This window comes from Charadrius vociferus, unplaced genomic scaffold (assembly GCF_000708025.1).
Source record: "Charadrius vociferus isolate BGI_N301 unplaced genomic scaffold, ASM70802v2 scaffold101, whole genome shotgun sequence".
NCBI lineage: Eukaryota > Metazoa > Chordata > Aves > Charadriiformes > Charadriidae > Charadrius > Charadrius vociferus.
This window is the reverse complement of record NW_009646941.1, coordinates 2,235,024-2,260,869: the sequence shown is the minus strand read 5'-3', so window position 1 is coordinate 2,260,869 and position 25,846 is coordinate 2,235,024. Positions and strand designations below refer to the sequence as shown.

Genomic DNA, 25,846 nt, shown 5'->3' with positions numbered 1-25,846 from the left:
ACAAGAATAGACTGAGTAAAAAGAAGCTGAAAATCCTATAGTTTCCTCGTTTTCTGTTGACTAAGTAAAGATAGGAACTAGTGGAACTGGACGAAGCACTTAGGTGAGGTGCAAATTAAGCCATTTGGTGTGCTTTAAAATTTGCCATTTTAAACAGCTCTTTTCCAGAAATTTCTGAAGGAAGTGTGCCACTTGTATGCTTGTATGTGTCCTAGCTGTTCCCAGATTTTGATATAGAGCGTCACTGTTTGGAAAGATCTAAGGCCTGTTCTGTTTGAACACAGTTTGTTTGGTTTGGGAATATTTATCGTGTATGTACCCAAAATAGATAGGGTTTATCAGCTTTCCAGCTCTTACCCTTCATCTAAATAAGCTTTTCTGTGCATTTTTCTGTATAGTAAGTATAAATTCAGGGCAGGAAGATGATTGAATACTCTCTTTTGTGGAATTACTGATGCATGATATTAAGTTGAACTTCTGCTTTTTATGTGCAAAAAGATATATAAAAATGTAAAATAAATATTATTTTTATTTAATGTTACTACAGTAATAGCTGTCTTTTTCTAAAGATCTATCCTGGAAGGAAGGGATACTGCCCCCTCTAGATGTCTCTGTTTCTCTCCATTATGCATGGAGAGCCTGGGTGATAATCACACTGGAGCCTAATTCTAAGACAGCTAAAATTAGATGAGAAGAATTCTATTACTAAGGTTCATGGGGGAGAACATTTTGACAATTTTTAATGCATAGGTACTATTACTGAACAAATGGAACTACAAAAAACACACACACTAAATTCTCATAAAGAAAAACCATTGCAGCTCAGGCTTCTCTTCAAACTCCCAGAACTCTGATAATTTTCCAGTGTTGTCATGAGAGAATCACTTGAGAGGGATTTACTTTTGCAGGTTTATACAGAGATTCAAGCTTCATCTTCTCAGAAATCTATTGAATGTTTTTTCTAATCTTCATGCAGTTACCGAGAGCACAAAAGACAACCACCCCTTCTCTGGCAATAGTGAGTTGGAAGAGGTAGTAGTGAGTCTGTATGAAGAGCTGGACATAACCTGTGCATAACCACCGTGTTTGCAGTCAAAACATAAGGCAGGATCCTTACCGTATTGATGGTATAGTTTTCCACAGCATGGACATAATAAATGAGGAAAAAAGGCAGTAACACTGACATCTGTGGCAGCAAGGAAGGTACCGGATTGACTACTCTGCTTTCTTTGTTCCAGAAATCCAGCAGTGCTTCAAAGAACTCCTCTTTCAGTTGTGACAAAGGATCACGGCAAGTATTTCTTCCATACTTTGTGTGGTAGTGTCACATAATGCTGTGGTGGTTTAGGCTTTGTTATTTGTGGTTGTGATTTCTGTGAGTTCAGTCTTCTGCAAGACATGTCCTGTTATGCAAAGACTGTTTTTACAATACCTGTCTGAGAAAACAACTGGGCATATTTGCTGGCCTTACTTTTAACTTAATGACTGTAATCTTCTGGTTATTCTATTAAAAAGAACAAGGTAAGGTGCCTGATTGTGCCCTCAACCTGGGAAAGAAAGAGAAGTTAGAGTGAACAGTTTCTGTAGACTAACCTGCGTTACATTGGTGTCTATTACAGTTTGGGGACTGGTTTTGGCTTCACTTCAGTGTTACTCAGAGCAGATTTCAAGATGGTATCTATCCACAATGTTTTATGGGCCACTGTTGAATCTACCGATTTTAGAAATCGGTAGATTCAAGCATTTGCAGAATTCTAAAGAAAAAGAGATTTGTGCAGACATAAATACCTATATGTTTTCTATTTAACTCCCAAATTTCTTGCACTAGTGTTTGTCAAAGTTGCTTCATTTTACTGCTTTTCTACGTTATTAGTTGCGGATATTTTTTCACTGTAGTTTTGATGTGAGGAACTCTGATGTTTGGCTAATTCCTTTTGTGTACTGAACTGAATTATTTGAGCTCTGTAGACATTTAATAAGTTGTAACTGTAATGAAAATATTGGAAACATCAGATGCTTGACTATGAGTCCAAGTTGCAGTTTCTTCTCATTAATATGCTGTTTGTTCTTGTCTGCTTTGCTCTGAACTGCCACATCTAATTTCTTCACAGCAGTGCAGACTTTGATCACATTATGGAGGAAGGCTATGAACTTGACCTCACTTACATCACAGAGCGGATCATCGCTGTATCCTTCCCTGCTAGTTGCTCTGAGGAAACTTACCTCCACAATCTACAAGATGTAACCCGAATGCTCAAATCCAAACATGGGGATAATTACTTGGTATGTGTTGGATCAGTCTTTTGTGATACCTCATCTTCTGTCCTACAGGAAGATCACTTGTAGGTCTACATACACTATTCTAAACCTGAAGTCACTCATCTAAAGTGTCTTTCATTTACCTTTACAGCTTTGCAAGCAGGAGCAAGATTTTCAGTAGTGTTTTAAGCTGTTAGGCGAGGATGTATATTAAAAGCACTTTTCTGCTGGTGATACTGTAGTCTCATGATAGCACATAGTCAAATGCTGTAGAACAATTGCACTGACTATTGTCAGTGTCCAAAGCATGCTTTTTAAAAAGATACACACCCTGCAGTGTGGAGTGTTCTTTTTTTTTTTTTTTCTTTTTCTTTCTAGCAGCCAGCTACATCTGGGTCCTCAGCTGGGTATGTGATGCTCTCTCACCATCATGTCTTGGCTGTCTCTACTATGTGTTGTGAAACAATATATAAAAGTAGGGTTACTGTTTGTGTGTTTTATCCAGCTGTTTCTCATTGACTTTATTTAGATGCATTGTTTTTCTGCTGTTTAGTTTTCTATAGGAAATTAAGTTGTAAGCAAATCTATAAGGAGCCCTATGTGCAGAATTTATATTTTTTTTAAATGATGACCCAAACTGTTAATCTCCTGTGCTGTTGTCTGGCTAGTGCATCTAAACCTTATGGCATGTATTGTCTCAGCTTTTTGTATAAAGGCAAGTTTAAAACAGGGCCAAGGTTTTGTTCACTTTTGCCGTGGTTTAGGGCGAATTGGGTAATGGGATGTGGGGCACCCCAGATTGGACCGACAGATGGTCCCCCTTACCCCTCTTCTAAGATAGAGGCAGAGGAGGGAAAAAGAGACTTGGGAGTTTAGAAGGAACTAAACTACTTTAATGAAATATTAATAATAAAATAAAAGGAAATACTGAAATATATATAAAACCTTCAGGAGTATGAACTTGACTCATGGTGTAAGTCAGTTTCTGGAGAGATTTCACCTAATGATTTAAATACCTTTCGCTCACAAACCAAGGTGTCATAGATATATTATTAACCAGGTATTGTCCTCAAGATGCACTTGCAATACTTGTAATGTTGTCTGATGTCCTCAGCATGCTGCCTTCTTGCTCTTCCATCAGGCGCTGGTAGCTTGTAAGGCACAAGAGAAGTAATAGTTTGAAGGTGACCTATATGTAAAGCTTTACTGGTTCAAATTCACCTGTTCTCAGTGACCTTTCCTGTGCAACAACAGCGTTTTGGTATTTGTGAAATAAGCTTGTAGTCTCACTCCAGTTAAATTTCACTAAATACCTGTTTGTATTACAAAAGATCTGGTATATGATAAGTCTTGTTTAGGGTGCCCTCACTCTAAGTGGGATTGCAGTCAGTTTCTCTTGCAAAGTTTGGATCTGTGTGGTTTTTTGGTTTTGGGGTTTTTTTGGGGTTTTTTTAGTTTTGTTCTATTTATTTATTTATATTCTAAGGAGTACTTGGGAAATCGGCTGACTTGGTCAAAAGAAAGTTTGATGACACCTCCTTCAAGTATGTCTCTGCAGATTTGCAAGATAACCTGGCAAACCACAGCCAGGTTGTAGATCTGGAGAGCTCATTTTTAAACTATGCTTTGTTTCTTCTGTTTCAAAGACCCTCTTCAGTTTGCTCAAGAGGCAAGTGTATAGCAGCAAAGCCCACCCCCTGCAAAAAAACCCCAACAACCAAACCCACAAAACCACACAAAAAAACCAAACCAAAAAAGTATGCAAGTGAGCAGTTCTGCTGAAGTTGATGAGAACAGTTTTACTCTTTCATTGAGTCAGGGTCTCAGCTAGCAGAATGTATACTACAAATCAGCATTTTTCATTTCTTACCTAGCTGTTCTTCCTCCAGATTTTTAAATATGTTAAACTGTTGCCGCTACAGTTGATAGTGAGGACAGAAGGGGAACGATACACCCAAAGAATTGGGTGAGTGCATTGCTTCCTGTTTGAGTCTCAGTTTGTTATGAAGAGTGTGAATAAAAAATCATAATTTGCTCTAACAGTAGAGGATTATACTTTGACAGTCTAAGACAAGAGTCCTTTATGGAGAGATGGAAGCCTGTCCATAGCTTGCAGTAGATTTTTCTCTGCTTTGCTGTCCTTAAAAAAAAAAAAAAAAAAAAAAAAATGCTTCCCAGAAGGCTTTGTTTCCTAGAGGAAACATGACTCTTCTCCAACAGACGAAAAACTTCAAAACTGATTTTTGTAGTATTCATGTAGTACTTCCATCAATTTATTCTGATTGTATGTGTGTGGCCTTGGTCAGCAAGAGGGGTGTCACAGTATCTTGAAAAATTCAAGATGATGTTACTCCAAAAGAATCCAGTGACGTGTCAAAATTGATGTAGAGTTGTAAAAGCCTCTTCTTTAAATGCTGATAGCCTGACTGTTATAACAAGCAAGCTTTTATGTCAAAAATAGCCAAAGACTTTTTCAATTGTAGAAGTCATTTAGGTTGGAAAAGACCCTTAAGATCGAGTCCAACTGTTAACCTAACACTATGACCTCACCACTAAACCACATCCCTAAGCACCACATCTACCCATCTTTTAAATACCTCCAGCGGTAGTGACCCAACCACTTCCCTGGGCAGCCTGTTCCAATGCTCAACAACCCTTTCTGTGAAGAAATTTTTTCTGATATCCAATCTAAACCTCCGCTGGTGCAACTTGCGGCCATTCCCTCTCATCCTTAAGTTGTTGTTATTTTATATTAATCACGAATTAAGAATCTCTGGATTAGACAGAGAAAAGAAAGAAATGAGAGAGATAAAATATTCCATCATACATTTGTTTAAAAAATAGTTTTTAAAGCAGCCAAGAAACAGTGATGCATTGATATGTTTCTTTTCGTGCAGCATATTTTCATTGACAGATTCTTTCCACAATGCATGTTTATTTAAAAACCCAAACCTTTCATAGTAAGGAGATTTAAAGGATAGAATGAAGCATCCTTTTCTTCCCTAATAAAATTGTCTTGTGGTTACAAAGGAATGCATATGTTATTGCAAGATCCAAAGGCTTAATTCCAAGTGAATGCTGTTTTACACCAGTACTTTCGAAATACACAGACTGTAAACATCTGCCAGAAAGCTAAAAACAGTTTAAATGACACAATTGCTGTGTCAACTGAAAAACTTAGTTTGCAAAAATAAATTCACCTTTATGTCACTGTTTTCATCAACTTCATCAGTAATGTATTTGTTATGCTGTTTTCACTAAAAAGTTTCCTATGCATTGTATTTGTAGGGGAGGAGTAATGCTTAATTGGTCAGATGTTCTGAGCTTTTAACCAAAAAAACCACCAAACATTATAAGCTTGTCTGTATACTTGTCTGATTGTATACTCATTTTCTAAAACTGAATGTTTTGGTGTTTAAAGTAGATAAATAGGTATGTTTTTTTTCAGTGTCTGACAGGTTTTATTGCAGTGTTTATTACTTACAGTAGTCAAAGCAGTTCTCTTGATGTTTATTTAAAGCAGTGATAAATGAGCAAGTTAACTTATTTCTGTCTGCTGCTGTATTAGCGTTCTTCAGTTACATATTTGTATCCACAGTGACTGAATGGTAATCAAGTTTTTTGAGTAACCTATTCTAAATTAGCTCACTAGTTAGAGAGGTGTCTACATTGGGGCATACAGAGCAGCTGATGAACAGTAACTCATTTATGTCAAAGGCATTAGGAATCTGACAGTAAATCCTATTGTCAAAATTCACGGTCAGTTCTTTTTTAAAAGTGAATCAAGCTCCCAACACACTCCTACAATTTATAAAAAGATTTCAGTGGTTACATTGCAGTCTTAGCATATACATATTTGTTACTAGGTGAGACTAATGTAACTGCTGTGCATTTTCTTGGTCTTGCATATATAAATTATATGGTAATGCTTGTGTGTTGCTGTTGCTTTACTAGTTTTCAGCAATCAAGTTTGGTCGCACCTGGTAGAAGCATTTTGCCTGCCTGCTCTCCCAGTGTCTTCTCCTTAATGAAACAGGCGGTAGGCTGGTGAATTGTTCTCCAGTCAGTACTTTGTCCTGTATGACCACAGTACATCTTTCCATTTCCAAAATCGCCAGCTACGTGCTACTTGTTCTTTGACATGAGATTTTGTATTTCTGATCATCTAAGGATCAGACCAAATCTAAGACCCTTTAGTACCTTCATAAAGGTCTCTTCTCCAGCTAAAAGGACACCTTATTTTTGTTCTATGGTGTTGCTGAGCATTCAGCAGAGTGAGTGAGTATTATCTTAATAGTTCCCAGTTCAGGATTAAATCATATGGGAAGGCGGATGTTTCCTCTCAGCTGTGTATAAGGAGGAAGGGTTTCTTTTTTTTAGTTAGTTTTGCCCAACTTAATTTCTATTCTTTAAATGAGGTCCTAAAATTTAGGGCAAAATCATTTAAGTTTCGAAGAACTGAAGGCTAATGTTCCTCATTCTTGTACCAAAATATAAGTAAGTAAACCTAGGATATGCCAAAAAGGGGTTAAAAAAATATGCAGTTGATCTTCCATTGACATCTATTTATAGCATATGCTTCTCTTTAAAGAAGGTGACCTCTTGTTTTGTTGTTGTATGTGAAATGTTGGTTTCTGTACCTTCTGGTCTCTATTCTGTGCTGACAGGACTCCTGCAGTATCTTGGTTTGATCTCTATAGCTTGACAGGGACTTGGGTACAACAATGTATTTGAGATTGGCATCTGATCCAGCAGTGACAAATCCCCATCATGAACAGCGTCATATCCTGACATACAGGAATTTTAAGCTCATCTTACATATAAATTCAACAAGAAAGATGAATTTAAAAAGTTCTCACTAAATAGCACTCTTTTTTTTTTTTTTTCCCCCGTGGAAAATTTTAGGTAGTTGATTTCTTAACATAGCTTTAACACTAATTTTAAGAATTCTGTACTGAGAAATACAACTCTCCACTAAATTGTTTTGAAAATATTAAGAGTGATAGAAAACTACAGAAATTTTTGTGAGTCATTTGTATAAGACTGTACTGGTTTCATTCCTGTTAAATTACAGTTGGTATTTCTGGAAGGATAAGTATAGTCTTAATTGTAAATGTTGATACATCTTCCTGAGCCAAAATAATATGGATAGTGCACGTATGAACTTCTGCTGCTTGGCTCTTCAGCAGTAACCTGTTTAAAATGCAAGCAATATATTGTTATAAAGACCATGTTCCTCATCATGTAAAGATGTTTTATATTTTGTTTTGGTGTTTGAGGTCAGTGAAAGCGGTGTATACCCTTTATGGTCAATATCATGGGTGATTTCAGAGCCTTATGCAGCTTAAAATAGAAGCTGTTTTCTTGGGTATCTTGTTAATTTGGGGGTTTCTTCTTTCTGTGGGTGAATTTCTTGTTCAAAAACTGTACTTTTTCCTAAAGATGGTATAATGTGTTCCTACTTCCACATGATGCACATTCAACTTATTTAAGTACCACATCAGTGAGCAGCAGGCACCAGATTCTAGAAGCAAAATGATGTAGTTTCTTTAGCCTGTTTAGGTCTTGGCTTCTGTGACTGCTGATGAGAGTGCTGGTTAATGCCAGATGGGATGATACACTTTAGAAAAGGGGTTCTTAAGTTGTCCTCGGGTATAATGGACTTATCTCTCTTACTATTTCTCATATTTATGGTCTATTTATCCCCTTCTGTCAGTGGAATGAGACTTTTTAAATGATTATGAATGGCATCTATACTTAGCTCATTGTGATGTGAAATAGCCACACTATGAAAGAGAATCTGCCTCAGTAGCATTGTTTCAGTTGTTGAGTATTGATAGTTCAGCTTCTTAGTATTGATTGATACTGATTTAAAGTAATTCCTAATGAAAGTCAAATATACTGCTCTACACTGCTTTATATATAAAAATTAAATATTATATATAGTTATTATAATTAATAATTATATAGTATATTAAATATAATTATAGAAGAATTATTATTCATATAAATTGTTCATTTAGCAGTCTGTCTCTTTAACTGTTCCTTATTAAGCACTAAATGTATGATAACTTACAGTCTAACTGGGCTTTTGGTAAAGCTCTTGCAGATTCTTTGATGAAACTTGCTATTTTAAGTGAAACCATTGTGCACACGGGATGATGGGGGAATTTTTTTTCCTAGAGCTATATTAGTCAAATTGAGAAAATGGTGCTACAGTTTTTGTAGCAAGTACCTTGTTGATTCTCATACGTTTTTATCTGCAGTACAGAGAAAACATACACAGAAATGTGAACCCGAGAAACAAGGTGGATTTCTGAAAACAAAGTTATTTAAATACTATGCTTTCTTACCAGAGAATTTTGCCCATTGAAGGAACATGGGAAAATAAACAGGAACACAGCATTTGAAAAGCAAAGATTTGTTTTGGAATTATCTCTGTCCGCTTTTGGGGTTTTTAAAGTGTTTCCCTTCACATTAAAAGGTTGGGATATGCCGAGCACCTCCTTTTCTGAAACCGCCCTGGTTCTGAGTCAAAAAAGGAAAAGAAAGCAAATTTAATGCAGAGGTGTGGTTTCTGAGGGTATTAAATAGCCAGTTGCGATTTCACTTGATAGTGAAATTGTCTTTTTCAAAATGTGAATTTAGTTTCATATTTAGTTTTCATCGTATAATAACTGAAGATGTAAAATACACTTGTTAGTACCACCTGACTTCAAATGTTAATTTAGTTTACTAAAACAGTAGGCAAAACTTCAGTCTTACCATTGTAGTTTCTTGTAATTTTCATGTTTTTCAAATATAGCTACTTGCTACATAAATTATGAAGTCTTGATGGTTGATATTTTTTTTCTTTCTCTCTGAACAGGTGTTAAACCTCTCTGAAAAGAGATATGACCTTGCCAAGCTTAACCCAAAGGTATTTGTTGTCTTCCATAACATACCTCTCTTTCTAGTGTTAAATACTACTTAAATGGCCTGATAAGCCTGAAGGTATGCAAGCGTTGATATACAGAGTAGGAGAACAACTTCTGGAAGATGACAACAAAAACCCCACATGCATCCCTTTAAAAAACTATTTTTTCCCAGAAATTATTTCACAAGTTCTGTTTTGTGTCTGTTAGGTGTGTGCTTTACATTGCTGTTCCTGTTGTCTTCTTAGACTTTGCAGACAGGACCTGAAGCCTGTTGTGACTACTGAAAAATTCCTATTGAGTGATACAAATTTTACCCCAAGTGTACTTTCTTTCTGCAGTCATAGGATCCTAGGGGTGTATAACCTATAACGTACAGTCTGATAGTTCACCAAGTGAACTTGGTTCAGATACAGACTTCCCTGTTGTACTATCTTTTCATAGTTGCTTCTCTGCACAATAGAAACATAAGGAGGGGAGCTATTGATGTTGGTCTTTTGTTCCTACTCACCAATTGTTGTATTTGTTTGTCATAAAAAAATATGCCAGTTCTCTTCAGCAGTTACTATAAGGCCAGAGTAGCACAGATGTGTATTTACAGCAGTAGATTTGCAGGGATACACGCTACCTGAGAAAAACATTAAAAGAACTCTTTTGACCTTTTGAATGCTTTATTGATCATGAAGGATTTAAGTTGTTCGTGGTTACTGGTTTTGTTAGGGATAAAAAATATGCATATAATAATAATAGGTTGAGTAAATAGTGTTATATAGTGACTAAAGTTGAACAGAAAATATGAACAAAATTTTGAGATGTCAGATCTGTTGCACGTGAAGGAAATAAATTGCAAATTAAATACAAAGAATCACAAAATACTGCATCATGCTAGTTAACATTCTTTGTTCTAATTTTGACCTTCTAAATATTTTACCATTATAAAAGACCTTAATTTTTAATTTAAATTTAGTAAAGAAATCAAGATCTTCAGAAATGTTGTCACTTGTGAGTGGTTGGTGGGTTTTGGCGTGAGTTCTTTGTTTCTTTTTAGAAAAATACTATTATTGTAAAAAAAACCCAACCAAACAAATCCTCTTCTTCCCCTTAAGAGACCTGTAAGCATGTTTTAGTTACATCATGGCAGTTGAATAACATGATTATCTGGGGTTGGAAAAAATGCGGAGACTCTTCCTTGTCACAATTATTGGAAGCCAGATTTTGATACATTGATACATTTGATACTTGACCATTAGGATCAAGATGTCTCTTGTGAATGTTACTTGTTCAATTGCAGATTATGGATGTGGGGTGGCCTGATTTCCATGCTCCGCCTCTCGATAAGATGTGCACCATCTGCAAGGCTATGGAGTCATGGCTGAACAATGATCCCCAACATGTGGTGGTGATCCATTGCAGAGTAAGTGAACTTTGTGTATACACATTGCCTATCTGTTTGTATTCATTAAAAAAAAAAACAACACAACCAAACAACCATTTAAAAATTTTAAAAAAATTTACTCATTTAAAAAAATTTTTAAAATGTTGTTTGATCTGTTTTCAGTGATGGAAACAGTGTTCCAAATCTTCAGTTGATTTTAGAAAGCTTAAATCCACTGACCTTGCGTGCTTGTTATATACTGCTTTTATGATAAATAAGGTTCTAGCCTCTGCTCTGGATATAGCATGCAGTGATGTTAGTTTGCTTTCTTCAGACATCAGTGCTACTTCTGTGAGCATATTTAGAAGCTTGAGGTTTTTCCAGCTCAACAGCAAACTCTTTAGAAGCTCTTCATGTTCTGTGACATCATGGATTTTGTTGCAGGATAAGGATAGGCAACATATCACAGATTGTCCCTTTAGACTATCATATGGTTGTAGGAAATGAGAGCGTTAAGTACCTCCTTGGTACTTCTGACAGGTTCCAACTGCCAGCATCATTGCAGTGCTTTATAGCAAAGCTACCATTGCGCAGTGTTACTACTTCTCCTTGCTTGCTCACAATGAGAAGAAATAAAGAGAAGCCTTAATTAAATACAGATAAAATTAATTCAGAACTAAACTGGTAGCCGTGCTGGTGACACTTGAGGCAAATCTGTCTCTGTATCACTGGGAGATGTTACTCTAAACAGAATGAGGGTGATAATGGAACCAAAACTTCTCTTCAAGTCAGGTTGTGTAGTCCCTAGTCCTGAATTGCTTGCAGGTAAAATGCTGTGATTGTATGAAACACTATTGAGTTCCTGTTAGCTGCAGGACTTCAGGCAGGAGAATGGACCGTACATGGGACAAAAGAAAAGGGGGCAAAGTATTCCTAGGTATTTTATATACAAATTGGTAATGCACATTGTTGATTAATGCCTTTCAGTAATGACTTTAAGGTTTCCAACCATGAAGATAGATACAGCTACTTGTATCAGCTGAGAGACTGAAATTGTTTTGAAATCTGTGAGAAATACTGCTTGCTAAATTGTACTGAATTTATGTCATGTAAGTTATTTCCTAAGGTTTGCAACACTTTTTAAATTATTCATTGAAAAATAAGTACTAGTTGTTATAAATCTCAGGTGCTGGGAGGTAAGAATGCCCAAACCTGTCAGAAACTCCTATGCTTTCCAAAATAGGTATTTTATAGCATTTCATGCCAGAACTTGCAACATTGTCTAGACTTGTCATGAATAATCTTTGGGAATAGTAGTATAAATTTAGAATAGTTGATACAATGTTTCTACTACTGGTCAAGATTATTTATTTTTTTTAAATAATTTCCTCCACTAGTAAGACTTGACAGGCACACACAGAGAAATCCTACTTAATGTTTTTTATGTCATTTGTCAGCCAGCTTGCATAGACAGACAAGCTGCTTCCCATCATTACCATCTTTCCAGCAACACAGGAGATGCATGATCAAAAAGACTATCTGAATCTCCTGTCTTAAAGTGTTGTTTAGTGTGGGTCTTACATAATGTAATAAATTAAACAAGTTGTTATTCCCTTTTTCGTAATACAGGGAGGAAAAGGAAGGATAGGCGTAGTCATATCATCATATATGCACTTCACCAATGTTTCTGCAAGGTAAGTTGTGAATTATGCATAGTGTGTGTGTTTTACAATTAAGGAAACATCAGGAAAAAGATGCCTTTTTATTGTACTACTGTTTGTCAGCTTACTGTTTGTCAGTCAAGGTTTGTCAGGTTTTCTTCTCAAAGAGTCTTGGAGCATGTCTTAAAACAGCCTGCTTTCACGTCCTGGTTTCAGCAGGAGGTTGGACTAGGTGATGCTCTAAGGTTCCTTCTCATCTGAGATATTCAGTGATTCTGTGGGAAAATTCGCTAAAGGATCTTTCGAGATGAATGAAGAAATATGCAAGAAAACATTTTTAAATAATGATGCCATCTTTATTCTGTTAAACCCATCTATTTGCTACATCCATCAAGTTGCCCTTTTGAATAAGTGAGAAACTATTCTTAAAAGTATTTAAGGAAAACAGTTTTTAGATTCTGGAATCAATATTTGAATAAGGAATTCCTAGACGTTGATCAAAGTGTGGAATGCAGTTTAAGAAATAATCTAGACTTTATCTTGCAGTTAGTTCAAACAATAGGTGTCTGATTACTTGGTTTTAATTGTTTCTTTTAGAGTGCTCAAATTAAGAAATGACAATTGACAATTTATGTCAACAAAGATAAAATTTGATAAATGATCTCAAAAGGATGAAATGTGGGAGTTTTGGGTTTTTTTGTTTGGTTTTTAATCAAATTGTTTTCCCTTGGTCTCTTTTATATAAACGTATATAAATGTATTAAAATAAAAACACTATAAAGGCCACGGTAAAACCAAATTCGGTTCTGAATTCACACCAGTCTGCCAGTAATAGATTTGATCCAATACTCTAGTGGATGAAGTCCTGAATCACTATAGCATGGTGATCATGGATCATGGGTTTCAGTAAAACCAGCATCTCAAAGGAATCTGTGTTCACTCTGGTAAACCTGACCGACAGGTAGACTAAGAAATTAAATGCACTATACACACCAATATGTGCCGAAAAAATAAATACATGTATCTTCAAGTAGTAATTGGGACAATGATTGCCACAATTTTATAATATTTGGTTAAGAATTATTGTGAATGACAAAATCTGTCAAGTGAGGATAGTACAGTACTTCATTGTGATTTCAGTGTTGCAATATTGTGTTATCCTTAAAGGTGGTACCTGGCTATAAATACATTTTAGTAATGCCATAACAGAGCAACACCTGGATGTGATTGTAAAGCCCAGCGATGAAAGGTGTCATCTTTTAACCCAAACAAATTCAGGATTCCTTCAGTGAGGTTGCAGGGGAGGAGGGAATTTGGAACCCCTCCTTTAAATTTCTGGTTGTCTGTCAGCTTCTATCCAAAACTGATTTTTTTCTGTGTAAGAATGAGGTTGGGGAAGTTTCCCAGCTAGGATTTGTATATCCCTAGCATTATCAAGACTCTTCAAAATGGTACATGGCAACCTCACAGAAGCAGAAATTACTGCTGGTGCTGCTGTTAAGGGTGCCAGCTGCTGTGTCAGAAGGGGCACTCGGAAGACTTTGAGGTTGTTCACACTAAACGAAGTTCCTAATTGTCTGCATGCACATGCCAAAAAATCTAGGCTTAGTGAAGCAGCCTTATGATGCAACACCCTTTTGTTTATACGTTATAAATATCTGTTTTTCTCTTTTAGGAAGGAATAATGTGCTGTCAAATTTAACAAGGGCAAACAGAGTTCTTTGTAATAGTTGATAAACTCTTTTTTAACAAGCAAAATACTAGCAGTCTTTGGCCAGTTATGAGTGGGTCCCCTAAATTCTGGGTGGTAGTGTGGGTGAAGATGTATGAAGATGTATGATGGGTTGGGTGAAGAAGAGAGTTTTTGGGTCAAGGATATTCTAAGTACACACTATGTAATCTTTAACATCCATGAAGAAAAGACATGACTTTACAGTCTGATCCAGCACCACGTCAAGACAATTGGTAACTTCTGATTAATTTTTGGAAAAGTTATAAATTCTATTTTTAGCCTGATATACATATGTATACTTTGCACAATTTTTTTTTCCTTGAAACTCATTTACAGTGAACTAGATATGGAATTTAAAATTTGAGATTCCAGAGTTTAATTATTTTGAAACTTCTGCTTTTTTTATGTCCTAGTGTTAATTATCACTGTCAACTATGTTGGTTACAAGATACATTGTTTTATCTGGTATAGATACAACAGAATCAGCATAGCATGTTACTTGGCACATGTGATTAACATCATTCTTACTGATGCTTGGTACTTCCATTTCTTTTTGCTATACCCTCTTGCCTTTCTCCACACAGATGCAGAAGACCCATATAAGAATCATTCTAGATAGAGAACAGAACAAAATGTATTTTTCTCAATATATTGCTCCTTAATTGTGCATTTGAAGTGTTTGTGTTTGTCTGATGCAAAACATTTATTTTTCAAAGATTTGACACTTTTCTTTTAAACAGTCTAACACTTGGTGGCTCAGGACACAGAAATCAAAGACTGAATGAATTATTTGACTGCTTAAATGATCCTCTAGCCCAGCATTCTTTGCACCTCATGTACTGTACTACAGTCAGAGCTAGGCAGTGTTTTTCATCTCCATAATATTGCTGCTTCTTTTTTAAAAAGAGAATAGATTTGTATTTCACAGAGAGAACTGCCCAGTGGCACTCTCAGGAAATTATGGCAAGTATCCTTCTTTTGCAGTCTGAGCTGCTTGGTTTTGCCAAAGTTTATTGCATTATGACTCTAACATACTCACGCTGGAAATACGCAATCCAGTTAATTGAATAAGGGAGTAGTTACTTTGCCTCAGGAAGGAAACTGCCTTAAGGTGTGGAATGAGAAAGTGTCAGTGCAAAAAACATTCTTGTCTGACCTGTAAGTGCTAGAGTTGCTAGTAACGTGCTGCTTTCTTTTCTTTTTGCTTATTTTTCCTTCCAAATATTATGGCATGTTTCAAGCAGTAACCTGCTCAATTTCCAAGATAACCCCGAACTGGAATAACATGCTATCTGTGTCTCTGTTTTGACAGTGCTGATCAGGCTCTAGACAGATTTGCTATGAAGAAATTCTTTGATGATAAAGTTTCAGCTTTAATGCAGCCATCCCAAAGAAGGTATTTAATTTTTCTAACACATACCAATAAGAAATGTCATCGTTATCTTCTCCACCCATCCCTTACTCCCTCCCCTGCTGTGTGAAGGCTATTTCCACAAGATCCTCCAGTGATTCCTGAACTCTGAGCACTTTATCTTATATTAATATTCCTTTATTGATGAGTTCAGTTCCTGCACATAGCCCAAGGTAGATAAGACCTTTTGTACCACACTGTTATCTACATGTGTTCTTACTGCATGGTTTGTTAACAAAAAAATTTCTTGATTGCTCAAAGATAATAATAAACTCATTTTTCTGTGGCATAAATGATGTGTATGGAATGTGTGTTGATTAGTGTGCAATAAAGATCTTATTACCACGTGTTTGGGGTTTCTGCAGATTATCCATCTGCCCCCTGTCCATGCTAGTAAATGTTTGTCAAAGCATGCATTATTTATTCTCTCTATCTGGATGTGTCTTACCTTTTCAGTCTGTCTGCATGAATAAGGTTGAGTTACGACTCAAAAGCAAGCAGTTTGGAAAGTGAGTAATTCTGGGGTTTGCTGTTTACCTCATTTTGACTGGAGGTAATGAAGCGTTCAGTACCAAAAGATATCTATCAGACAAGTAATTGTGATATAGGTGAATCTTCTTTTAGAAATATAAAATATCAACTGGATTTGATATAATAATTGTTTGGTTTTGGTCTTAATCAGCATGTATACAGTAGGTGTTTTATAAGTTGTTTCAAGGATAAGGCTTTGCTAGTAATTAAACTGGAAAAATAAGTAGTAACAACAAGCATAAGGGATTTAGTTCTGTTAATCTCTAAATAAGAAAAACTTTTCCACGACTTCTTGAACCCATTTGGTGACCTGCACAGCTCTTTTTCGCTTGAGAAATAGTAGTACAGGATTCCATCAGACTTGAAATAAACTTTTCATAACTAAAAGTTTACTGGCCTCTTTTTTTATTCTCCAATTTTATGCCTGCATGTATGTGATTGCATTTTAATAATACGTGATTGCATTTTAATAATAAGGATTTGAGAGTAGTAGAGAAGTGTGAACTGTAGGAGCAAAAGGAAGTACATGTTCTTAATCTTCCCATCAAGAAGCCTTTTGCAGCAGGCATATTTCCATAAGAGCCAGGGACCCTCACAGCAGGCTTTGTGAATTGTGCATCAAGGCAGTTTTCACAACCATGTTGACAGGAAGCTTCTGTAGCTACTAACTTAGGTGATCTGTATGCAAGCCCTAAAGCTAGAGATGACATGGGTATAAGTGGTGGTATCTGGCTCTCCTACCCTCTTCCAAGACACTTGCTTATTTCTTCTGGGGAGCAGGGTGAGGGAAATCCCAGAGAGACTCAGTTCACCTCCTGAGTGATGGAATTAACATCTTTGCTCACCAGTACCGAACTTAAGCTGCCCTTACCATCTTCCAGACAAATGTGTGCACACGTACTTCGGAGTGTCATTCCGCATGAGAAGAGAGGATGTTCTCCTCCTGAACCTGGCCTATCACAGAGAAAAGAAAAACAACTATGTAATATTTGAGGATAATTTTATAATCCTTTTTTGGTCATATTTTGATGAGTTAGTGGCCTGAATCACCTTTTTAATGTGCTTTTTCTCTGAAACTATTCTTGGGTAATTAATTTGCAATGTCCTTGTTAAAATCCAGTTGATGTATAAACAGGTATAATTTAGATGAATATAAAAATGGTAAATTTGAAAATACATTACTTGTATTTTGAAAGCTTTTCTCCACTGTTTTGTCCAGAAATAAATAAATTGTGGCCATTAAGAGCATCTGTCCTGAAAATATCACTTAGCTTTTCCCCACTGCTAGTTGGATGCTGTAACAGTGGCAAGAAAAGCAAGTACAGACCAGATCTCTTATTCTGAATCCATTGTGACAATGAAGTGGATACTTATTCTCAGATAAGTAGTTGAAAGTTTGCCTAAATGAGAAGTGCAGATACAGACCTTTCATATTTAAAAATTTCTCATAAATCTTCAGGATAAATCTTTGAACATGATTCTCAAAAATAAGCCAAATGCCTATAAGCCTCTTAAATGCACTGCACACACTTAAAGGTGTTTGAAAATTCAGTCAAATTTTTGGATTAATTAAAAACAGGTAGTGGTAGAGAGAAAACATACAGGCTTGAGAGGTCACTGATACAAGGTTTTACCACACTGTTTTTTTTGTCATGTAGGTATGACAATTTGTAAATTTGTACTTTTCATGTACCAAATACTTTCGGAAAGACTGAAGGAGGAAACCAAAAAGCAAAGTTGTCTTTTCTTAATATTTCAAAATAAAGTGAGCTTTGCTAGCTGTCTATAAAATGAAACCTGAACCACCACAACCCCCATTCTGGGTAGTAAAGCTGTCGTTGGCCAGGATATCTTTAGTTGTGGTGTTACCAGGAGCATGCACTAAGGGATTGGTTAATGCGATATGTGCATAAAGGGGGAAAAAGAGGTGGTTTTTCTGTACGTTCCTGAGAGTGAAGTTAAATGAAGGTTGTGTTGTGGGCATGGAAGAAAAAGGGACTCAAAGCAAGTAGAAAAAATAAAGGAGACTGTTTTCCCTTGGTTATTTAAGGAGATGGGAGGAATTTGTTTAACACACACTGCACTGATGTTCACTTGCATGTACTTGCTCGTGAGCTTGTGACCAAATCAGGTATTAAATAGCAGAAATACAATGATTTTCATGTTGCTGTGGTAGTTTTCCTCTTGTTTGGTGCTGAAATGAGAGCACTTCTCATTATGAAGATGTTATTTGCCTGTGTTGGCCTTAATGCTAAGATTTCTGATAAGGGCACTTCTTGCTCTTGTTTTAATGAAATGTACTTCATTGTAAACGGAGTGGGACCCATGTCATGCTGCTGTGAAAGCCAGTTGAGGCCTTCAGTTGCAACTGGAAATGTATACCAAAATGATTGACTTTACTATCTCTGCTAGTTTCTTTCTTATTTACAGTAATGATGTAAATAACTAAAATGAAGACATCAACAATAGCAATGTAACAGCCATGGATTTAATAAAATGGTAAAGTAAAGTGTCTTTTCACGCTATTTTGGGAAGATTATTCTTTTGGAGTTATGTGCAATGTCACAATGCTGTTTACTACCCATGGCCTAGAAATATTAATGCATAAAGAATGTATTTCCCTGATATGGTTCCATTACTGGTTTTATTTAATTCATACAAATTTTGTATTTTTAGATATGTGCACTTCTTAAGTGGCCTTCTATCTGGATCTGTGAAAATGAATGCAACTCCTCTTTTCCTGCACTATGTTATCCTTCATGGTATCCCAAGCTTTGATGCTGGGGGAGGTAAATTACCTAACTTTTCCCATCTAAGCATAGGCTCAAAGTCTTGTTTCATTTTAGAGCTTTTTGAAAGCCTGCATGAATCTCAAACTAGAGTTGATGCTCCTTGATATCAGTTCAAAAGTTCCAAATAAAAGAACCAGGAGAAGAGAAATATCCTAAGAGTAAAAATTACAGCAGGTGAAATAAATTTCTTGTCCATGTCTGCCTGGTTTCTGAACAATTGTGATCCCATTCCCTGCAAAAGAGCTGAGAACCTGGTCAGGTTTCACAGTCATTTCCTCCTTGTTGAGGAAATAAACATAATCATAAATATAATCTGTTTTCTGTTTTGAGATTGGATTTTCTGTAGAAAAGTCATTTGGATATGGTGTGCTTTTAAGGTAGCCTGCTATAATAAGTGGCTTTAAAATTAGAATGCTAAACCAAGATACTGTGCTAGCACATATTAAAGGAGTATAACTCTATTTTTATCATCTGAGAGTTAAATAGCACCTGTCTTTTGAAATGCCATCAGCATGAATTTGCAATGCTACGTTGTCATTGTGGTTTAGTCTGGTTTTATTTCTAAAATAACTATTTCAATAAAGACAAGGTATTATTTGTTGTCAAAAATTTAAGGGACTTACTAGTTTTGAAACAAAACTGTAGATCAAATATATGTTTAATTTTGAAAATGCTTTTTATTTTGTTTTGGGTGTTGGTATTGTGGTTTTTGGGTTGGGGGTGTGTTGGGTATTTTTTGGCCATTCTCTTTCTTCCCTTAATAATCTTGTTTTCCTGCAGAAAAAGTGGGAATGAAGGAAGATCTAATAAGGAGCAAAGTGCTCCTTCTTCCTTTCCTTACTGGAATCCTTTAAAATCTCCTCCTCCATAATTCAGAACTAGTCTGAAGATCAGGAAAATTGACTTTTTTTCATAAAATATGATCAAATACTTTTTTGGGGGAAAATGAACCTGTCAAAGTCAATTTTGCTTTACTTTGAAGGGTATTTTGACAGTCAGCATTGTGCCACTTTGTTCAGTCTGTGCATGAAGCTTCCTAGTTGTAGTATTCAGATAAAGGAAAATAATTATAAAGCAGTATTTTCTGCTGATTTTTTTGCAGCTTGCCGGCCTTTTCTGAAGTTATACCAGGCTATGCAACCAGTTTATACATCTGGAATATAGTAAGTCGTAAGCGTCTTCCTTTAAGTTTGGATCCAGGTTTTAATTCTCACAGTTGCAGAATTACATAGTCTTTTTTGTTTGGTTGGTTTTGTTTCTTTAAACCATAAATTTTATTTTTCTTATCTCTCCCGTTAAGTAGCCTAGGGCCAGAAAGTCAAAGCCGAATCTGCATTGCTATAGACCCTGCCCAGCTTTTGAAGGGAGATATTATGGTAAGTTAATTGTATGGAATGAAAATCCACTAAACTGTGCCATTTAGTTTACAGTCTCTGACCTGTTTTGCATTCTTGTAAAAAAAAGAAAAAAAAAAGTAACAAATGGTTGCGGACATACTACAAAATAGTGCGGACATACTACAAAATAGGTTAAGTTAATTTAGTCATCATCCATGAGTCTTACAGGAATCAAAATTCCTATAAAACTCAAACTAGTGGTTTTTAGGAGTAGAAACAATTGCTGTCAGCATTCCCATTTCATAGCATCACCAAGTGCAGTAAGGCCTGTAGCACTATTCTCTTTATAAAAATTTCTTTAGGGAGTATTTGTAATTCGACATTAAAATACCCTTGTCCTGTAACTTGGCAGGCAACATGCACAATCGTAAAACTATATAAAAGTTTTACATATATATATATATATTTATTTATTTATTTATTTAAAAACTATGTAAAGAAAATACCTAACTTAATTCTAAATTGTTTTGGGATTCCAAAACATATAATAAGAAATAAAAGCTTTTTGATTCTACAAGCATGGCAGTATTTAAAAAGCAATTTATATGTGCCAAAGAGTGGGTGTAATTCCCTGTGTGCAAAGCCTAACTATGGTTGAATCCAGCACTATCATTTTAAATCTCTCTTCTTTCTCTCTTGCTTGTCATACACAGAGAAAGTAAAGCAAGATAGTTGCTGTGTCTTTCAATTTGTTGAAGTAAGAGGACAGAATAACATGTGGAAGGAATGGTGGGTGGGAGGTACTGTCAGAAAGTATTCCTGGTCTATTGCTAGTAGGTTTCAGAATGTTTTTTTATTTTATGTACTACTTTGAGAACTGTTGGACATCAATGTAAGGGATCCTTGGTATCAGATAATTTTTTTTTCCTCATTATTTTTTTTTTTGGTTTCCCCCAGTTGGTTTCCCCTCCTTTTTTTCTTCTGAAATAATCTTTTTTTGTTATCCTTCTTCCTTCTCCCTTTCCTGCTTCCCCATCCCATTCAGTTTAGTATGTTGTTTGTTCTTTCTTTCACTGAAAAGTGGAGAAACAATTTTAAATATGCTATTATAAATTGGTATGCTCTGGAGGTTTGGGACAGTTTCGAATTTAGGAAGATTTGTTACTCATTGGAGGACTGTTAGTGCTTAAGGAAATAGAATAGATGACAAAAGAAATCAATCTGAGACAAATTCAGTATTTATCAAATGTGTGTTTAAAATGAAAAATGAGCACATAGCATTTCAGTAATGCTTGCATTGTTTTTAAAAAAGATCAACTTCATTCATCCCATGCTATTATTGGAAGTAATTCTTCTGAGCAAGCTAGCATCTTATTCAGCATGGTAGTATTTCCTAAACAAAGACTTCACTTCAGTTTTGCATATTTTTTTACTATGTCTAAGCAAAATCATTAGTGGTTTCAGGAAAAAGGAAAAAAAAAAAAGAAAGATACTTGCTTGTCTTAGATTTAGAGAATTTGTTAACACAATGTGAATAGTATGTGGTGACACAGCATAGCCACAGCTGTTGAAAAGCTGCACTGACATCTGTAAATGTATATAGGTATTTCCCAGCATATTACAGTGGCTTGCATTAATTCTTGAATATGGCATCAGAAGGTAGTGGAGTCAGAATTCAAAGTTAAGCTTAGACTTCATTGAAAGCTTGTTGTGTATAATGAGCACTAAAAGATGCTCTTGGTATCCTGGGTATAGATGTACACTGTTACCAATTGTAAGAGAGGTCAGATTTTCATAAACAGTTTCAATTCTATACAAGTTGTTTAGGATATGTTAAGATAATATTATTCAAGGCTGTTACTTTGAATTAGAAAGTAGAAAGGAGCAGGAACTACATACGTCACTGAACTCACCCAGATTCAGTGTTTTTATAAACACAATTATGCAAAAGATTGAGTAAATCCAGAAACTGTTTGAAGCCAAAACTCTGACAAGTTGGAGCATAAAAAAGTATTGTTCAGGTATTTACTCTTCTGCATCTTCAGAAACTCACATATGATCCACATGTAAAAATCATGTGATTGTTTAAACAGCTAAAGAAGTTTAGCTGTTTAAACAGCTTTAACACAAAATTGTGGAGGAATGTATCTAAACTTAAAGAAGCTCTTAAGTCTTTTCAAGCTTCTTTTGCTCATGTAATATAATTAAATACAATTATCACAGTTACTTTCAAGCTGATTATATATTTTGGAGCAGGTTAGTTCTAATATCTGTTATCAGGGGCTCTCTTAATCCCCTTTCTGTCCATTTTCCACTTCTGGGCACACTTGCAGTTTTCATCCTTTATGACGGTGTTTTGCCTTTACATAGAGTTGCTGGGCATAGTGGAGAATGAGAGTTTATTCTCAAATAAAGCATTCTGTTTCTCCTACCTTATATTTCAGTAATTTAAGGGACTGACTTATGGCTGTGGTTCTAGAGAGATGATGCTGGTAGTTGTGTTGGACTAAAAGGAAACAGATCCCTTCAATATGGAGGGGTTTGTACACTATGTTAATTTTAGTGGGTGTAAAGCACTGTTTAAAATAAGAAGCAAATACTGTTTTACCTGATGCTACCACTATGCTGTAGGGGATTCTCTTTTAAAAAAAACAAAGAAACAAACAACCCTAAATCGTCACTTACAGATAAAGTAATGCTTACTTGTGTAGAGAATCTCCTAGCTTTTATAAAGGGTTAGGAATATGTGGTTTGCATAGAGAATACCTGAAAAAAAAAACCTTCTTTGGTACATGGACTGAAATATTTCAGAAGTTATCCTATGTGCCATATATATGGTCAGTGCTGATTATCTTCTGGAATTTAAGGCATCATGGGGTTAGTATAATGAAGCAACAGCTTATGCTAGATTTTTCAAATCCTGTAGTGAGAAGAACTTCATAAATATGTTTCAGTCCCAAATTTCAGAAGCATCCCTCCTTGTACATATTTCTTATATTACTTCAGTTTGAATAACTGCTCTTCAGTTATTCAGTATTTTCAGTCTAGAACAAATTTTTCAGTCTGCCTTAAAAAAAGGTGCTTTTTGTTGCTACTGAAATGCGTTAAAAAGACATCTGCTTTATCATAAAATCCTGATATCATCAGGATAATATAATAAAATTTTCAGTCCTGTGACTACCAACATTTTTATGTATTCCTGTAAGAATGCTGAGTGGCTTTGTATTACAGTTGACTTGGAGAATTAGTAGGTAAAATACCCACAGTTCTAGTCTAGGGAAGGCGGTGTTAGAGATTAAGTGTACTGTGTTCACCTTTAGCTGCTGAAATTCATACTAGATGTTATTTTTACAGAGCTCTGTGTTGTTCTAACCAAGGTGTCAAAACTACTACCAACTTCCCATAGTAACATAAAACAAGAGCCTATCATCACTGGAGTAGGTTTTTAAGAAGTCCTAAAATAGATGTAATCAGCTTGCAGGCTTGCTTCTAAAAACTCTGCATATTCTTCAGTTACTTTGAAATGAGTGTGCTATAATTCAGTTTTATATTAATTTGGTATCGTGAAGAAGTATGGATACAAGTGAGCATCCCAACATTGTACTGACAAATGTTGTGATTTTGAATCATAATCTACTGACTGGTGACTGATAGTGATGGAAATAGTAACTACTTTTTTTTACATATCCAGAACTATCTTGCCTTGGACCTGTATAATTTTAAACGATTGAATAATGCATATCCTGCTTGTTACAACGTCAGAGGTGTCCGCAGTAAATTGTGTTGTGGCTGCTTTACTTGGCAACTAATGCATATGCACACATTTGTTCAGATTTGTAAGAAACTGCTTCCTGACATGTTTCTCTCTCTGGCTTCCTAGCTGAAGTGTTATCACAAAAAGTACCGGTCAGCTACTCGTGATGTGGTTTTTCGCCTTCAGTTTCACACTGGAGCTATTCAAGGACATGGCCTGGTGTTTGGCAAAGAGGATTTGGACAATGCCAACAAAGGTACTTGTCTTCTGTGATTGGTTGGATGTGTATGTCTGCGAAAGGTGCATGTGTGTGCCTGTGCATGTGGTCATCTTCAGGACCCATTTTCAAAAGGATTCTTGGGTTTTGTCCATCCCTGTTTTTAGGGAAAGGAAAACTGCTTAGCTAACTGTTAGTTAGCTCATAGCATGTAGCATAGGTAAACGCCTAATGAGAAGAAAAGCTCTTCAGGTGAGTTAACTTGTCAAAGTAATTCAGAGACTCCTACTTAGTCCTTACCACCTCCCCTCACTTTTGTCAAAACAACAGACAGTTGTTTAAATTGGTGACTCTGTTAGTCACCATTACAGCAAAAAAGATGAGCTAAGCCAATCCCATTTTTGGCTGACGAAAACAGTCACAAAGTCTGATACTGTGTTTGTTACCTAGTCTGCTCTAGGGTGGAGATCTTTTGATATGCTTCAGAATATCCAAAAACGGAGGTAAACTTTTCAGACACATTTGAAAATGTAATTTTCCAAATTACTATTTCAGGTTTATTTCACGTGCAGGATTGTTACTCCCTCACCCTATGCTACTGGCAAACTAAAATCAGACATATTTTCCTGCAACATAGGCTACACAAAATTTTTGTGGTGAAGTATTGCAGTTTAGCCAATATAGAGATCAATTTTAGTTTGCTCCAGGGTGTGTTTTCCTTTAAAAGCCAAAGCCAACCGTGTCTGTATAGAGAGAAATTTGGGAACTGTACATCTCTTCTACTTTTGACTGTTCTTGGAAGTAAACAAAACACCAGCTGACACTTACATGGTCTTTTCTGGAGGATGTGTGGGGCAAAGAATGTGGGTCTTTTAGAAGCAAATTGCTAAACTGCAAGTGCAAAGGGAAGAGTGACGATAGTATGTATATTAACAGCTATAGAGGCTCCAGATTTCTGAGTGCCTTGGAACTGCTTTGCTGGGAGATAGCTTGCTGAAATACTATCATTTGTTTTCAGATGACCGTTTCCCTGATTATGGAAAAGTGGAATTGGTGTTTTCAGGAACGCCAGAGAAAATTCAAGGTGAATATAGAGAAGAAAAAAATATGCTTAGTTTGAAAATAAATCACATTGTAATGTTTGGGCTTTGTTTTTAAAGTCTTTTTTCCTCTTTTATTCCACTTCTTTTGTAGTAGATCTGAAATTCAGCTAAAATGTTAAAATATGTAAATGTTTGAATATGTAAAAATGATAACATATGTAATATAGTTACTGGTCTAAATTTGAAAACTTTAGTGAAGACTCTGCATTTACATCAGCATAGGAGTGATCAGATTTTATTTTACAACTATACCAGAACAGTTGCTGACGATTAGTAGAAAACATTTCTATATATGTGTAAAATATGCATAGTACAGGTAGCTTGGGCAAGCATAATTGACAGCAGTGGCCTGTCCCATAACCTTTTTTTGGATGTTGTCATAACTGATTATATTTGCAGTGGTGAAGTTTGGGCTGTCTTCCATTTAGCATAACGAGATACAGCTCTAGTTTTGTTGGAAATGCTTCTGCTGTGAAGTTGGCTTGTAGAGTATATCCTGTATGCATCCAGAATTCTATTGTAATATATCTAAGATCATAGATAATTATGACCTGCAATAAGAACTTAAGATCATGCTTCATATTGCAGTTTCTGTTAATGGATGTGTTCTTAATCATTTTATGGTGTCCTGAAAAGTATGGGTTCTGCCTGAGACTGAATGAAAACCAAATATTCTTAACTGTCTCATACATATTGCCATTCAGTGTCCTGTGAATTGCATGTTTTCCTTTTCTTTCTTCCCCCCCCCCATGCCCAGGCT

The 25,846-nt window shown here is 35.8% G+C and overlaps 1 protein-coding gene across 1 annotated transcript in view; it reads left to right on the top strand.

Annotated features, from left to right (window-relative positions):
* Positions 1–2,133: 2,133 nt before the first annotated feature.
* TNS3 (tensin 3) overlaps positions 2,134–25,846 on the top strand; it is a 136,019-nt gene continuing 112,306 nt past the window's right edge. The window contains exons 1-10 of the mRNA XM_009895046.1: positions 2,134–2,283; positions 9,128–9,178; positions 10,465–10,587; positions 12,178–12,242; positions 15,254–15,337; positions 18,560–18,672; positions 19,778–19,838; positions 19,976–20,051; positions 23,893–24,022; positions 25,002–25,067. Coding sequence (XP_009893348.1) covers positions 2,134–2,283; positions 9,128–9,178; positions 10,465–10,587; positions 12,178–12,242; positions 15,254–15,337; positions 18,560–18,672; positions 19,778–19,838; positions 19,976–20,051; positions 23,893–24,022; positions 25,002–25,067 — 919 coding nt within the window. The remainder of the gene's footprint in view (positions 2,284–9,127; positions 9,179–10,464; positions 10,588–12,177; positions 12,243–15,253; positions 15,338–18,559; positions 18,673–19,777; positions 19,839–19,975; positions 20,052–23,892; positions 24,023–25,001; positions 25,068–25,846) is intronic.